The sequence below is a fragment of the Protomyctophum bolini genome, assembly GCF_963924005.1.
Source record: "Protomyctophum bolini genome assembly, chromosome: 12".
NCBI classification, from domain to species: domain Eukaryota; kingdom Metazoa; phylum Chordata; class Actinopteri; order Myctophiformes; family Myctophidae; genus Protomyctophum; species Protomyctophum bolini.
In genome coordinates, this window is record NC_137873.1 from 35,739,916 (window position 1) to 35,755,701 (window position 15,786).

General features: G+C 45.8%; 1 protein-coding gene across 1 annotated transcript in view; it reads left to right on the forward strand.

The window, feature by feature from the left end:
- Positions 1-15,201, forward strand: part of LOC308326244 (adhesion G protein-coupled receptor L2-like) — a gene marked incomplete at its 3' end in the record, with an annotated part of 53,588 nt that extends 38,387 nt beyond the window's left edge. The window contains exon 3 of the mRNA XM_080779052.1: positions 14,984-15,201. Coding sequence (XP_080635178.1) covers positions 14,984-15,201 — 218 coding nt within the window. The remainder of the gene's footprint in view (positions 1-14,983) is intronic.
- Positions 15,202-15,786: the final 585 nt, after the last annotated feature.

Consider the following 15,786-nt stretch of genomic DNA (forward strand, 5'->3'; position numbering starts at 1 on the left):
ACTGTCGGGATGTAGAAGACCTTTTTTAGAATCTGATCTCAGGTCAGAATGGGCTATTCACTTCCTGTTTTCCGACCTGTGCTGGCAGCTGGGCCTGACGCCAGCCAGTCAGCGACACGTATGGAATACTTTCATTACCGCGAGCAAGGAAATACTTCGTTTTGGAGTGTTTTTGGTCAATTTATTAGTTACAATTTATACAGTACAGTACAGTACAGTACAGTACAGTACAGTACAGTACGTGCATGTGTGTGTGTGTGTGTGTGTGTGTGCGCGCACACAAGCACCATCCATTGATATTAACTGTGTAGGTCTGTATGTATGTATGACTAGAGCATTACCCATTCACCCAGTCAGACTACAGTACTGTGTGTGTGTGTGTGTGTGTGTGTGTGTGTGTGTGTGTGTGTGTGTGTGTGTGTGTGTGTGTGTGTGTGTGTGTGTGTGTGTGTGTGTGTGTGTGTGTGTGTGTGTGTGTGTGTGTGTGTGTGTGTGTGTGTGTGTGTGTGTGTGTGTGTGTGTGTGTGTGTGTGTGTGTGTGTGTGAGAGAGAGCACCATCCATTGTATTTATGAGCATGGCCCATTCAGCCCCAGCAGCAGAATTTTACGTGATTTCGCGGATCAGGCCCGTTTGAACTAGGGAACCGGACGGTGCCCTTCCGTATGTTTCCTGGAGGTCTGGATGTTAAGCACAGCACAGTACAGTTACAGTAAATGTGTATAGTCGCACCGCTCAGTTCACACATCACACATTTTGTATTTCTTTCATGGGTAAAAAACATTCAGGAGTATAACTGTAAAAGAATGCCACGGGGGGGGTGGCTGGCTATATGGATACAAACTGTGGTTTGGGAGCACGCCGAAGTGCCCCCCCCCCCCCCAACACGGTGTTCCTGTGTCACGAGAACGGGGAGAGAGAGAAAAAAGGGGATATGACTCAGAGTCAGAGCCCTTTTCTTTCTTCTCCCCCTAACCACAAATGGACTCGGTCGTATACCTTCGTCGTCTATTTTAGAACGCCTCTATCGGAATCAAGAGTGTCTGATAGCAGTCGTCTGGGAAAAGGGCGGGTGTATAGCCCGACGGCTCTGTGGTCTTGTCTGACACCGCCTTTAAACCCATTCTGACCTGAGATCAGATTCATCTCGGTGGCGCGCTATGAGCTTGTAGATCTGCTATTTTTTCAATAGCTAAAGCATAACATGATGCTAACCACCAAAATGGGTTCCCGGTCAGAATGGGTTAAAAAGATTCCCAGAAAGGTGGACCAGAGAGAGAGAGAGAGAGGGGCCGAGTGTCACGGGAGAGAGAGAGGCTAGGGGTGCCATATGTCCAAACCAGATATTCCGTGTTTAACCGCATTTCGGCGGTCGAAAAAGATGTAACGTGAGCCGACCGTGCCACGGTTTAAAAGGATTCTCAGAGGTATCATCATCTAATATGCACTAGGAGCATGGCAGGTGTTGTTTTAGACAAATCCCCTCTCGAATCAAATCTCCCTCGCTCCTGCGCGTGTCACGTTCTGAGCTGTTGAACCGTGTTTTGAATTTGTGAGCTTATATGTAAACTAGTACTAGACATTTGGACCTTTTTGTATTTGTGAGCTTATATGTAAACTAGTACTAGACATTTGGACCCTTTTGTATGTGTGTAGACCATGGGTGCATGGGTGTATGTAAATGTGTTCCAACAGGAGAGCTATTTGTTAAATTCAAGTATTTATAACCCCCCCCCCCCCCCCCCCCCCCTCTCCACACACAAACTTTGATTTGATTCAAACGAGAGGGTTTGATTGTTTTAATCTCCTGGAGGAACCTTCATAAAATATATAAAATTTAATGTGCCTAGTAAGTTCTACATTAACCCATTTTGGGCGGGAACCCCTTTTGGTGTTGGCACTATGTTATGCTTTAGCTATTGAAAAATAGCAGATCTACAAGCTCATAGCGCGCCACCGAGTGGCACGCTACGAGCTTGTAGGTCTGCTATTTTTGAAAAAATCGAAGAGCGACTGCCATAAAAGACATTTTTAGAATCTGATCTCGGGTCAGAATGGAAAACTGTCAGGATGTAGAAGACATTTTCAGAATCTGATCTGGGTTCAGAATGGGTTAAGCTATTTCTCATTCCTTGGCCCAGCCGTCATCATCAGCCCAGTTCCGCTGAACAGATTAGAAATGCTGCAGTATAACAGAACAGAACAAAGGGCTTGCAGAGAAAAAAAACGAAAAAAAAAAAAAAGAAAGGACTAAACCGTGGCGTTGCTTTGTTCTCACGTATTAAGTATTCAAACATGCTATCCGTTTGTTTTGGGATTTTTTCCCACTCTCATTTACATAACTCTCCCATTGGGGAATCTTGACTTCATATTCGGGGGGGGGGGGGGACGACACTGTACGGACCCCTCTCTCTCTCTCTCTCTCTCTCACTCCGGACGCTGCAATATGGAGCAGCGTTGATTTAGTGGACTATGACAAAAAAACATGTCCGTCGACAACTTTTTTTATTCACTGACGAAAACTAAATGAAAACTAAGCTATGACGGCTAAAACTGAGACTAAATATATTGACAATTTCGTCCAGCAAATAAAAACTAGACTAAAATGTTATAGTGGACAAGAGATCCAGTATAAGTAATGGACACAAGTCATTTTACACATGGTAACTTTATAACTTACACTTGGAACTAAATTAAAACTAAGCTATATGACTAAAACATGAAAACTAAGCTATGACTAAAACTAAGACTAAATATGTTGACAGTTTTACACTTGGTTGCATGATAGCAGATCTACAAGCTGATCTACAAGCTCACAAGCGCAGATCTACGAGCTCACGACGCGTCTCTCGACGCATTGCGAGCTTGCAGATCTGCTATTTTCAGCAAGTGTAAAATCAACCATTATAACGACGGCATCAAGGCCCGGCCAAAATACATTTAAAGTCAACTAAAAACAACCGTAGATTTAGTCGACTAAAACCTTATGATATTCAGTCGACTAAAACTGGACCAACACTAAAAACGTTTTCAGATGACTGAAATATGAATAAAAAAACTAAATTAAGTTTTTTCTCCCCCAAAGACCTTAAAACTCAAATCTAAAACGTGCTTCCAAAATCAACACGGTTACGGAAGGCGTCCGTCCGTCCGTTGCGGTTGGGGAGGAAGGCTTGACTCTCGGGGGCCGATTCATACTCTTCTAAATTATTTGGCGCGTCAGAAAATTTCAGTAGCACCGAAGAGTCGACTTTAGGACCCCCCCCCCCCCCCCCCTGAACCTCAAATGACGTCACATTGTATAGGCTCTACAGCGCCGAACCGACTTTTATTCGCCTCTAAAACAGGAGTATGAATCGGCCCTTAGAGACCCCCCTTTCTCTTTCTTCCAAAAAAACCCGATGTTGTCCGGCTGTAGCATCACCGCTATAAGTAACATCCAGTAACATCGTTAAAAAAAAAAAAAAAAAAAACCCAGACAAAACTGTCACGAAGCACTCCCCCGCTGAGTCCAACCACCACCACATCACGGCACTTCTTCTTATTCCACTTTAAAAAAAAGAGGGGGGGGCGACGACAGACACCCCCCCCCCCCTCCTTTTATGCCCCGGCCGGTGGAGAAAAGCGTCCCCCCCCCCCCCCCCGTCTGTCAAAGCGTCCTCCACCAACCAAGCCCCCCCAGGACAATGAGGGGGCCAGCCTGAATGGAGGAGGAGGGGGGCCCATTTACATGCAGCTGTTTGCCGTTTCCAGGCCCCACAAAGGCCAATCAAAGGGCCCTTAATGGAGGATGACAAGCGTCAACCAACGCCTTTTTGCTCTCTTGTGTCTGTGTGTGTGTGTGTGTGTGTGTGTGAGCGCCGGGCGGCCGGCCTGGGCCACGCCGTCTCCCCACATCCACCAGCCCCAAAGAAATGCCCCACTTTTTCCCTAGACATTCCTGTAGTGTCCCCCCCCCCCGTCCCCCCCCGCTCCGTCTGATGTCCTTATGGACGGGAGTTTGTTAAAGGTTAAAGGTCGTTTTAGGATAGCCCCTCCTCGATCGAGAACAATACAAATCCTGGGAAAAAGTGACAGCGAACATGAGCCCCAACTCAGACGTGACTCCGTGAGCCCCAACTCAGACGTGACTCCGTGAGCCCCAACTCAGACGTGACTCCGTGAGCCCCAACTCAGACGTGACTCCGTGAGCCCCAACTCAGACGTGACTCGTGAGCCCCAACTCAGAACGTGACTCCGTGAGCCCCAACTCAGACGTGACTCCGTGAGCCCCAACTCAGACGTGACTCCGTAAGCCCCAACTCAGACGTGACTCCGTGAGCCCCAACTCAGACGTGACTCTGTGAGCCCCAACTCAGACGTGACTCTGTGTAGCCCCAACTCAGACGTGACTCTGTGAGCCCCAACTCAGACGTGACTCTGTGAGCCCCAACTCAGACGTGACTCTGTGAGCCCCAACTCAGACGTGACTCCGTGACGTCCGTATGTATGTGCCACGGTCTGGTTGGTGTTGCAATGCGTGATGATTGCCATCTATATAAGCTCTCATTTGCCCCTAAATGGCCCCAACAGTTTTATTATAGCAAACTTTCCCGTTTCTCTTTTTTCGCCGTCGTGTCTCCAGGGAGTTTAACCCGTTTTGGGCGGAAACCCCTTTTGGGTGTTATAGCAATTATGTTATAGCTTTAGCTATTGAAAAAATAGCAGATCTACAAGATCATGGGGTGGCGCGCTACGAGCTTGTATAGGTCTGCTATTTTTGTAAAAAAATCGAAGAACGACTGACATGGAAACGTAGCTTTTTTCAGAAAACGGTCAGGACGTGTAGAAGACATTTTTTTAGAATCTGATCTCGGGTCAAAATGGGTTAAACAAAAAACAACAACAAAAAAAGAAGCTTCAGACCGTAGAACTATATAATTCCCCCCTGGCTCTGCGTCATGTGTCTGTCAGTCAGATGCAACCCTCTCTGCTCAGAGCCCTCGTATAGTAGAGAGTGCCTCTTCCAATTTCAAGGGTGTTGATAGAAAACACAAAATATGTATTATGAAAGGGGTGGGGCGGGGGGGGGGGGGGGTTGTTGTTGTCAGTGAATTATAGGCTGTGTGGACTGAATAAAAAAGAAGAGAAACTCCCCAGAATGCAACTCGTTTGAGTCCAGTTCCTCTTGGCCTCCTGGTTTTACTCTCTTGAGCTCAATAGAGGGGCTTAGTGCTGTGGGCAGGTCAGGGGGAGTGAATCTGAAAGGAGAAAAAAAAGCCACTTTCCTCCTCTAAGCAAGTCACTCCACTGACCAGAATTCCTGATAAGGCGTCGGTCGTACGTGTCAACAATACGAGAAGCGGGGCGGCGATCAACAGCCAATTATGGGGGGGGGACTGTATAGTCGACGCCGTTGCCATGGCAATTGAATTCGGTTGGTCATGTTGAAGAGATACAATGCCATACATTATTTACTTGGCCTTATACATTCGACCCCCCTTTAGTATGATTTATTGTTGGGTCTGAGGTACCAATATAAAGGGACTGAGTGGAGAGAGAGAGAGAGAACAGTTTGTCTTTAACACCCACAAAATGTGCTATGGATTTGTCCATGTTGTTTTCTCAACGGTGCTTTTTTTTTTTCCTCCACTCCAGCCCGGTGCCTCTCTCTCTCTCTCTCTCTCTCTCTCTCTCTCTCTCTCTGACACGTCTCCAACCACGGAGCACACATTTCAAAAAGCACAGTCCCCAAGATGAAAAGCCTTTCCCTTAGTCGTCGTCCACCCCCCCTCCATCGTTGACACCCATGTCACACAAATCATTCCTGTCTTTCCAAAGCAGTTGGCTTAATCCGAACCGCAGAGGCACACAACAAACAACACAATGTTATGAAGCGGAAGAAAAAAAACTAAAAACTAAAAAAATCGTGGGGAATAATAACGCAATATGTCAGACATTATATCGCCTTTTGAATTCAGGGTCCCCCGTCCGTCAGAAGAAAAGAGTAATAGTTTAACCCATTTCGACCTGAAGACGATTCTACAAATGTCTTCTAAATCCTGACAGTTTTCAACAAAACAAAAAAACCCCATGTTTCTATGTCAGTGGTTCTCAACAATGTCATGTCAAGGAGCCCCAGAATTATCTGCATTTGGCCGCCGACCCCCATCTGAAAATATGTTGTTCCAGGAACCTCTTGGAAGCAAAGATTTGTGTTAAAAAGTTTTTCAAAAAATAGCAGACCTACAAGCTCATAGCGTGCCGCTCGGTGGTGCGCTATATGAGCTTGTAGATCTGCTGTTTTTCAATAGCTAAAGTATAACGCAATGCTTTAAACACCAAAAGGGGTTCCCGCTCAGAATGGGTTACAAAAAAGAAGAAAAAGAAAGAAAGAAAGAAAGAAAATTCATCTTGGTCACATTATACAGGTTTTTACAAGTGTAAAAGAAAAGTTGAGTGACTGTCATACAAGCTCCCTTTTTTATTTTTTTCAGTTTTTTATTTTTCTCCAGAAAGGAGAAAGGAGTTAGACTGCAGTCAATTACACACCTCAAAGGAGGGCCAGGCAGCGCGGGGTGGAAGGTTTGGAGGTGGTGGTGCCAAAGTCTAAGGTGTTGCTCTCTCGTTATGCCCTCGATAATATGTCCGACGGGGTGTTTTATTCCATGTGCTGTGAGGGTGGACGTACAGTATACTATAGGCTGTAATGTGGGGTTGTATGAGTCTATGCTAGGCTGTAATGTGGGGTTGTATGAGTCTATGCTAGGCTGTAATGTGGGGTTGTATGAGTCTATGCTAGGCTGTAATGTGGGGTTGTATGAGTCTATGCTAGGCTGTAATGTGGGGTTGTATGAGTCTATGCTAGGCTGTAATGTGGGGTTGTATGCGTCTATGCTAGGCTGTAATGTGGGGTTGTATGAGTCTATGCTAGGCTGTAATGTGGGGTTGTATGAGTCTATACTAGGCTGTAATGTGGGGTTGTATTAGTCTATACTAGGCTGTAATGTGGGGTTGTATGAGTCTATACTAGGCTGTAATGTGGGGTTGTATGAGTCTATACTAGGCTGTAATGTGGGGTTGTATGAGTCTATACTAGGCTGTAATGTGGGGTTGTATGAGTCTATGCTAGGCTGTAATGTGGGGTTGTATGAGTCACTGTGGGCCTATATTGTTTGTCGTACTGTATGGTATTTTTTATTGTATTGCGCATGCATGCTTAATGCCGCTGGTCCGTGTGTCCCGAAGACAAAGAACATACCGTAGGTCATATAATGTTCAGTCAACGTCTGTCTGTCTGTCTGTCTGTCACTGTGACTGCCGCAGCGCCTCACTGCCTGTCTGTCTGTCTGTCTGTCTGTCTGTCACTGTGACTGCCGCAGCGCCTCACTGCCTGCACCAATCACTGTGTGTCTGTCTGTCTGTCTGTCTGTCACTGTGACTGCCGCAGCGCCTCACTGCCTGCACCAATCACTGTGTGTCTGTCTGTCTGTCTGTCTGTCACTGTGACTGCCGCAGCGCCTCACTGCCTGCACCAATCACTGTGTGTCTGTCTGTCTGTCTGTCTGTCACTGTGACTGCCGCAGCGCCTCACTGCCTGCACCAATCACTGTGTGTCTGTCTGTCTGTCTGTCTGTCACTGTGACTGCCGCAGCGCCTCACTGCCTGCACCAATCACTGTGTGTCTGTCTGTCTGTCTGTCACTGTGACTGCCGCAGCGCCTCACTGCCTGCACCAATCGCTCCCACTTTTCACACAGGCATTGACCATAATAATATGGAGGTCTTAACGAAGCCCTTTTTCCAGATTGTAAATTAATTATGATTTTTTTTTTGTGAATTAAAAATGCGAAAACGCACCCAGGGCACTAGGGGAGGGGGGGGGGAAATATCTCACAACGGGTAAGGGCTAGTATGTTAAATATCCTAATATAATATTAGCAATGTCAGCATATAAGGTGTGCATGGGGGCGGGAAACCCTTTTGGGTTTTTTTTTAGCATTATGTTGTACTCGAAACATACTTGAAAAATAGCAGATCTATACAAGCTTGTAGCGCGGCACTCGGTGCCACGCTACAAGCTTGTATAGATCTCCTATTTTTTGAAAGATTGTGAAAATGTGGCCCAAGACAAAGAACATGGGTCATATAATAATATGTCAAATATCCTATAATATAATATTAGCAATGTCAGTACATATAAGGTTGGTGCAATGGTTTTAATAATACAAAGAAGAAAGAAATAAGCTATACATGTGTGCGTGCTCTTTATGTGCATTTTTACGTTTCGGGTATACAGATTTGTCATCCCCAATTATAATAGGCATGGCAGTCTTTTTTTTTTTTTTATGAGACATGATGGGGAAATCTTCCAGCTGAGTAACAGGGCAATCTATCCTTCTATTAGCCCATTCTGAACGGGAACCCATTCTGGTGTTAGCATCATGTTATGCTTTAGCTATTGAAAAATAGCAGACCTACAAGCTCATAGCGCGCCACCGAGTGGCGCGCTACGAGCTTGTAGGTCTGCTATTTTTTGAAAAATCGAAGAACGACTGACATTTTTAGAATCTGATCTCAGGTCAGAATGGGTCCATCAGACTAGTGTGTGTCCAGTGGAAACCCTCGTATGAATCTGATCTCAGGTCAGAATGGGTTAGACCTCTGTGATTTATACCTGGAGGCACGCCAATGTTGCACACCCAAAGAATACAAGATCTACAAGCTCAGCGGCACGGCGCGCCGCGCTGCGCCGCGAGCTTAACCCATTCTGACCTGAGATCAGATTCATACGAGGTTTCCACTAGGACACACACTGGTCTGATGAACCCGTTCTGACCTGAGATCAGATTCTAAAAATGTCACAGTCGTTCTTCGATTTTTCAAAAATAGCAGACCTACAAGCTCGTAGCGCGCCACTCGGTGGCGCGCTACGAGCTTGTAGATCTGCTATTTTTCAATAGCTAAAGCATAACATGATGCTAACACCAAAATGGGTTCCCGGTCAGAATGGGTTAAAGGTCTGCTACTGTATATCGGCCATATATACTTGGGATAAATCAGGCATTAGCCCGTGACCAGAGGGATCTATATACAGTACGAGCTCGCGAGGAGGAGTTGGAGGCAGGCAAAGCCACAGGCTGAATCGATAGCCAGGGCGACCTGCTGTCAGCTAGCATGTGATTCAGACCATGGTAGTCTGTCTTCTATAGAGAAGGACAGAGTGGCTGGTGGGACAGTGAAGGAAGACAGGTTACGTAGTCTGTCTGTCTGTGTTCTAGAAGGACAGTGAAGGAAGACAGGTTACGTAGTCTGTCTGTCTGTCTTCTAGAAGGACAGGGCGGCGGATAGGACAGTGAAGGAAGACAGGTTACGTAGTCTGTCTGTCTTCTAGAAGGACAGTGAAGGAAGACAGGTTACGTAGTCTGTCTGTCTGTCTTCTAGAAGGACAGTGAAGGAAGACAGGTTACGTAGTCTGTCTGTCTTCTAGAAGGACAGTGAAGGAAGACTGGTTACGTATAGTCTGTCTGTCTTCTAGAAGGACAGTGAAGGAAGACAGGTTACGTAGTCTGTCTGTCTGTCTTCTAGAAGGACAGTGAAGGAAGACAGGTTACGTAGTCTGTCTGTCTGTCTTCTAGAAGGACAGTGAAGGAAGACAGGTTACGTAGTCTGTCTGTCTTCTAGAAGGACAGTGAAGGAAGACAGGTTACGTAGTCTGTCTGTCTGTCTTCTAGAAGGACAGTGAAGGAAGACAGGTTACGTAGTCTGTCTGTCTGTCTTCTAGAAGGACAGTGAAGGAAGACAGGTTACGTAGTCTGTCTGTCTGTCTTCTAGAAGGACAGTGAAGGAAGACAGGTTACGTAGTCTGTCTGTCTTCTAGAAGGACAGTGAAGGAAGACAGGTTACGTAGTCTGTCTGTCTGTCTTCTAGAAGGACAGTGAAGGAAGACAGGTTACGTAGTCTGTCTGTCTGTCTTCTAGAAGGACAGTGAAGGAAGACTGGTTACGTAGTCTGTCTGTCTTCTAGAAGGACAGTGAAGGAAGACAGGTTACGTAGTCTGTCTGTCTGTCTTCTAGAAGGACAGTGAAGGAAGACAGGTTACGTAGTCTGTCTGTCTGCTCTTCTAGAAGGACAGTGAAGGAAGACGGGTTACGTAGTCTGTCTGTCTGTCTTCTAGAAGGACAGTGAAGGAAGACGGGTTACGTAGTCTGTCTGTCTGTCTTCTAGAAGGACAGTGAAGGAAGACAGGTTACGTAGTCTGTCTGTCTGTCTTCTAGAAGGACAGTGAAGGAAGACAGGTTACGTAGTCTGTCTGTCTTCTAGAAGGACAGTGAAGGAAGACAGGTTACGTAGTCTGTCTGTCTGTCTTCTAGAAGGACAGTGAAGGAAGACAGGTTACGTAGTCTGTCTGTCTGTCTTCTAGAAGGACAGTGAAGGAAGACGGGTTACGTAGTCTGTCTGTCTGTCTTCTAGAAGGACAGTGAAGGAAGACGGGTTACGTAGTCTGTCTGTCTGTCTTCTAGAAGGACAGTGAAGGAAGACTGGTTACGTAGTCTGTCTGTCTGTCTGTCTGTCTTCTAGAAGGACAGTGAAGGAAGACAGGTTACGTAGTCTGTCTGTCTGTCTTCTAGAAGGACAGTGAAGGAAGACAGGTTACGTAGTCTGTCTGTCTGTCTTCTAGAAGGACAGTGAAGGAAGACAGGTTACGTAGTCTGTCTGTCTGTCTTCTAGAAGGACAGTGAAGGAAGACGGGTTACGTAGTCTGTCTGTCTGTCTGTCTTCTAGAAGGACAGTGAAGGAAGACTGGTTACGTAGTCTGTCTGTCTTCTAGAAGGACAGTGAAGGAAGACAGGTTACGTAGTTTGTCTGTCTGTCTTCTAGAAGGACAGTGAAGGAAGACAGGTTACGTAGTCTGTCTGTCTGTCTTCTAGAAGGACAGTGAAGGAAGACGGGTTACGTAGTCTGTCTGTCTGTCTTCTAGAAGGACAGTGAAGGAAGACGGGTTACGTAGTCTGTCTGTCTGTCTTCTAGAAGGACAGTGAAGGAAGACAGGTTACGTAGTCTGTCTGTCTGTCTTCTAGAAGGACAGTGAAGGAAGACAGGTTACGTAGTCTGTCTGTCTTCTAGAAGGACAGTGAAGGAAGACAGGTTACGTAGTCTGTCTGTCTGTCTTCTAGAAGGACAGTGAAGGAAGACAGGTTACGTAGTCTGTCTGTCTGTCTTCTAGAAGGACAGTGAAGGAAGACGGGTTACGTAGTCTGTCTGTCTGTCTTCTAGAAGGACAGTGAAGGAAGACAGGTTACGTAGTCTGTCTGTCTGTCTTCTAGAAGGACAGTGAAGGAAGACTGGTTACGTAGTCTGTCTGTCTGTCTTCTAGAAGGACAGTGAAGGAAGACAGGTTACGTAGTCTGTCTGTGTTCTAGAAGGACAGTGAAGGAAGACAGGTTACGTAGTCTGTCTGTCTGTCTTCTAGAAGGACAGTGAAGGAAGACTGGTTACGTAGTCTGTCTGTCTGTCTGTCTGTCTTCTAGAAGGACAGTGAAGGAAGACAGGTTACGTAGTCTGTCTGTCTGTCTTCTAGAAGGACAGTGAAGGAAGACAGGTTACGTAGTCTGTCTGTCTGTCTTCTAGAAGGACAGTGAAGGAAGACAGGTTACGTAGTCTGTCTGTCTGTCTTCTGGGTTTTAAGCATCATGTTATACTTTAGCTGTTGAAGAATAGCAGATCTACAAGCTCATAGCGCTGCACCGAGTGTCACGCTATGAACTTGTAGGTCTGCTATTTTTGGGAAAAATCGTTAAAATGTGCTTCAAATCTTTTCCGAAAATTGTCATGATTTAGAAAACTTTTCTTTTTTTTTATTTTTTTTATTTCGACGCCAGGTCTAAACGTCTTAAAAAGCCCCCCTCGGAACACATTCTTTCAAGGTTCTGCTTTCTCTAGCCCGGCGTGATAAACCTGTCACTCTCTCTACCGTGATGAATGAGGGGCGGGGCCATCATTAGTTTCTCTTTGCGGGGCGAATAAGCCTACGAGGCGCACTCTGCGTTCTATCATCTGCCACTCTCTCTCTCTCTCTGGGCAGGTTCTTTTTTTTAATGAAAGGTGCGGGTAATTATAGTGTTTATTTCACTTATTGGAATGGATGGAGTGAACCTTACAGGGCCCTCCACTTATGGTAGGGGGGCCACGCTGACGTCTCCTAACCCATTCTGACCTGAGATCAGATTCTAAAAAATAGTCTTCTACATCCTGACAGTTTTCCATTCTGACCTGAGATCAGATTCTAAAAAAATAGTCTTCTACATCCTGACAGTTTTCCATTCTGACCTGAGATCAGATTCTAAAAAAATAGTCTTCTACATCCTGACAGTTTTCCATTCTGACCTGAGATCAGATTCTAAAAAAATAGTCTTCTACATCCTGACAGTTTTCCATTCTGACCTGAGATCAGATTCTAAAAAAAATGTCTTCTATGTCAGTCGCTCTTCGAAAACAGCAGACCTACAAGCTCGTAGCGCGCCACCGAGAGCTTTTAGATCTGCTGTTTTTCAATAGCTAAAAGCACGACATGATGCTATAACACCAAAATGGGTTCCCGGGCCAAAATGGGCTAACTAGGTGATAAACATCCCTCCTAAGTAGAACGTACTGCCCATTAGATATATCATGTGTTATATGGTAATGACATGTCCAGGGGTTTAATGGAAGGGAATTTGTGTTGTTAGGCTGCATATTTTCCTTATATGACATTAATAATGTGCTGATGACGGCAGAACCCCTCCTGGTTTTTTTGAATGACTTTAACCCATTTAGACCTGAAGACGATTTGTCTTCTAAATCCTCTTTCTGAAAAAACCTCATGTTTCTATGTCAGTGCTTCTCAAACGTTTTCATGTCGAGGACATTTTTAATTATCAGTAAAATGGCTGCCGACCCCCCCCCATCTGAAAATATGTCGTTCCCCCAGAAGCAAAGATTTGAGTTTAAAACGTTTGCTCTGAAAGTATATTCAAAGATTTGCGCCACATTTCCACGATTTTTCAAAAATAGCAGACCTATACAAGCTCGCTATGAGCTTGTAGATCTGCTGTTTTTCAATAGCTAAAGTACAACATAATGCTTTAAAAAAACACCAAAAAAGGCGTTGCCTTGCCGCCAGAAATGGGTTAATGCGATATATTGAACATCTTATCTCTGGGTTTTCTCATTACTCCAAGTTTTTTTCTTTTTCTTCCCCCCCCCCCCCCCCTTTTTTGAGACATGTGTACCCCCCCCCCCCCCCCCACCCCCGACATGGAATTTAATTATAATTGAGCTAGTCACAGCAGTGCTGAAATGACTAGCAGACGACGACGACGGCGCGCGAGTTCAGGATTTCAGGGGTATAGGAATCTTTTTTTTCTTCCCCGAGCTGGAATTACTTCAACTTTGAACAAGAGCAAACAATGCTAATTGCGTCAGGCCCCGGCTGCTGTCAAAAGTGTGAGGGTAATTAGCGCCAGGGTGCAAAGCAGAACCCTGTGCCGTGGTTTAGTGTTGTTAGTACATGACAATGCTGCGTGCGTGGAGGAGCCAATGGGGAGGCTTGGAGAAAAAAGAAAAAAAAGGTAACGGGGCTGAAAGGGATGAGGGCTAATTAGGCGAGAGCGTTGCAGAAAATACAAATGGTAGCCGTTGTGTCGGGGGGGGGGGGGGACCCACTGTTGCTGCACACCCTGATTATTGACAGGTCATGCAATGCTTCTCCTTTAAAAAAAAAAAAAGAGAACATTTGCATTTTCTTTTTTTTTTAAGACTCCACCTAATCGTTTTTCTTCTAAAAGCAGACACTGTTGCATTTATTCCCCCTCCCCCCCCCCCCCCCTCTCCTTTTTTTTTTTTTTTTTTTTTTTTACTAATTGACATTCCAGTGACATTCCAGGGTGAATTCTATAAGGTACACACTTTTTTCGTTAAAAGGGTGTAACTGAATTGAGCCAGATAGTTAATCCCCCCCCCCCCCACCAAAAGCACAGCTATTTCCCTGCATTCGCATCTTAAGCCGTGCTACGTGTATAGATTTTCCCTTTCCGCGTTGTGGACTCCAGACGCCCCCCCCCCCTTCGATTGCTCGATGCTGTAAAATGGATTAAATTACACCGCATATAGCTGCTTGGATTCTGTCCCTTTCTTTCTCTCTCTATCGTATACACATATACCGAGCAGATCGAGTAAAGCAAAAAAGAAAAGGACAAATTGGGTGACTCTTCTTGCCACTGTAAAAAGTGGGCCATTCTCAGTTCTGTTTTGCCCCACTGTTGCATGGAGGTGGGTGGGTGTGGAGGGGGGGGGGGGGGGGGATGAGGAGGAGGGAATTCCTTTCCCCACTGTATAGGCTTTCATATTTTGCGCAAGGTTTTTTTTATGAGGTTATACTTTTGCTCTGATGCCTCAGCCAACATTATAAGACCACAGAGAAATGGAGAAATTGAATTGTTTTGTCTCTCCCCCCCCCCCCCCCCCCCCCCCCCCCGGGCTTTTGTATTGCACAAAATACACCCTTCTGTTTTAAAACTTGGTGGTTGGAATTTGGTCTGCCGTTTTGTTTACATATTTTGGGGGCCCATTAAATTTCTTTGCCCTATTTCCTCTATGATATCCAGTGTCTTAACCCATTCTGCGCGGGAACCCCCTTTTGGTGTTATGGCATTATGCTATGCTTTAGCTATTGAAAAATAGCAGATCTACAAGCTCATAGCACGCCACCGAGTGGCGCGCTACGAGCTTGTAGGTCTGCTGTTTCTTTTAAATCGAAGAACGACTGACACGGAAACACGGCTTTTTCAGAAAACTGTCAGGATGGCAGAAGACATGTTTTAGAATCTGATCTCAGGTCAGAATGGAAAACTGTCAGGATGGCAGAAGACATGTTTTAGAATTTGATCTCAGGTCAGAATGGGTTAATCTGTTGCGTTAAAGCAATATTCTCCGTATTCATTATATATTGTTCTCTCTCATCGTCAGGGTTCAGCCGTGCGGCCTTGCCCTTCGGGCTGGTCAGGAGGGAGCTCTCGTGCGAGGGCTACGCCATCGACCTCCGCTGCCCCGGCGCCGACGTCATCATGATCGAGACGGCCAACTACGGACGCACGGACGACAAGATCTGCGACGCCGACCCGTTCCAGATGGAGAACGTCAACTGCTACCTCCCCGACGCCTACAAGATCATATCACAAAGGTAAAAAACTAAAAATAAAGGGCTAGGAGGAGGAGGAGGGGATCACATTTCACTAAAATATGACCAGGAGCTGACTGCCACGGTCTGTGAGGCTGCGCACGCAGCACAGAAACAGATGTTGTTGCTACATAAATAGCGTCAATGCTAGCGAGCTAAAATATAGCCATCCTTGCTATAGAAAGCACCAATGTTTCCATCTAGACCACCGGATTATCAGCAAAGACCTCCGAAAATCGCGCTAATTGACCAAACCATGGAGAGCTCCGTAGATTAGGAGTTATTCAGCTTTTAGTCTGCCTGTATAATGGGAGGTGGACGGCAGCGCGCATGCGCGATCCATAATAAAGCTAATCTAACGGAGCAGAGAGAGAGAGAGAGAGAGGGGGGAGTTGCACCCACTCGGTTCACACAGGTGTGATTTTTTTTTATGTGTGTAATGCATGTGGTTTTAGATATTTTAGATTTTTATCAGTGAGCCCTCAGTGTCTCTGATGTCATCATGGACACTGGGCTCACTTACTTCCTGGAACTACATGTTGTCTCTCAGCAAGGGCCTCAGTAAAACAGCCCTATATCCCTATCCACAAGG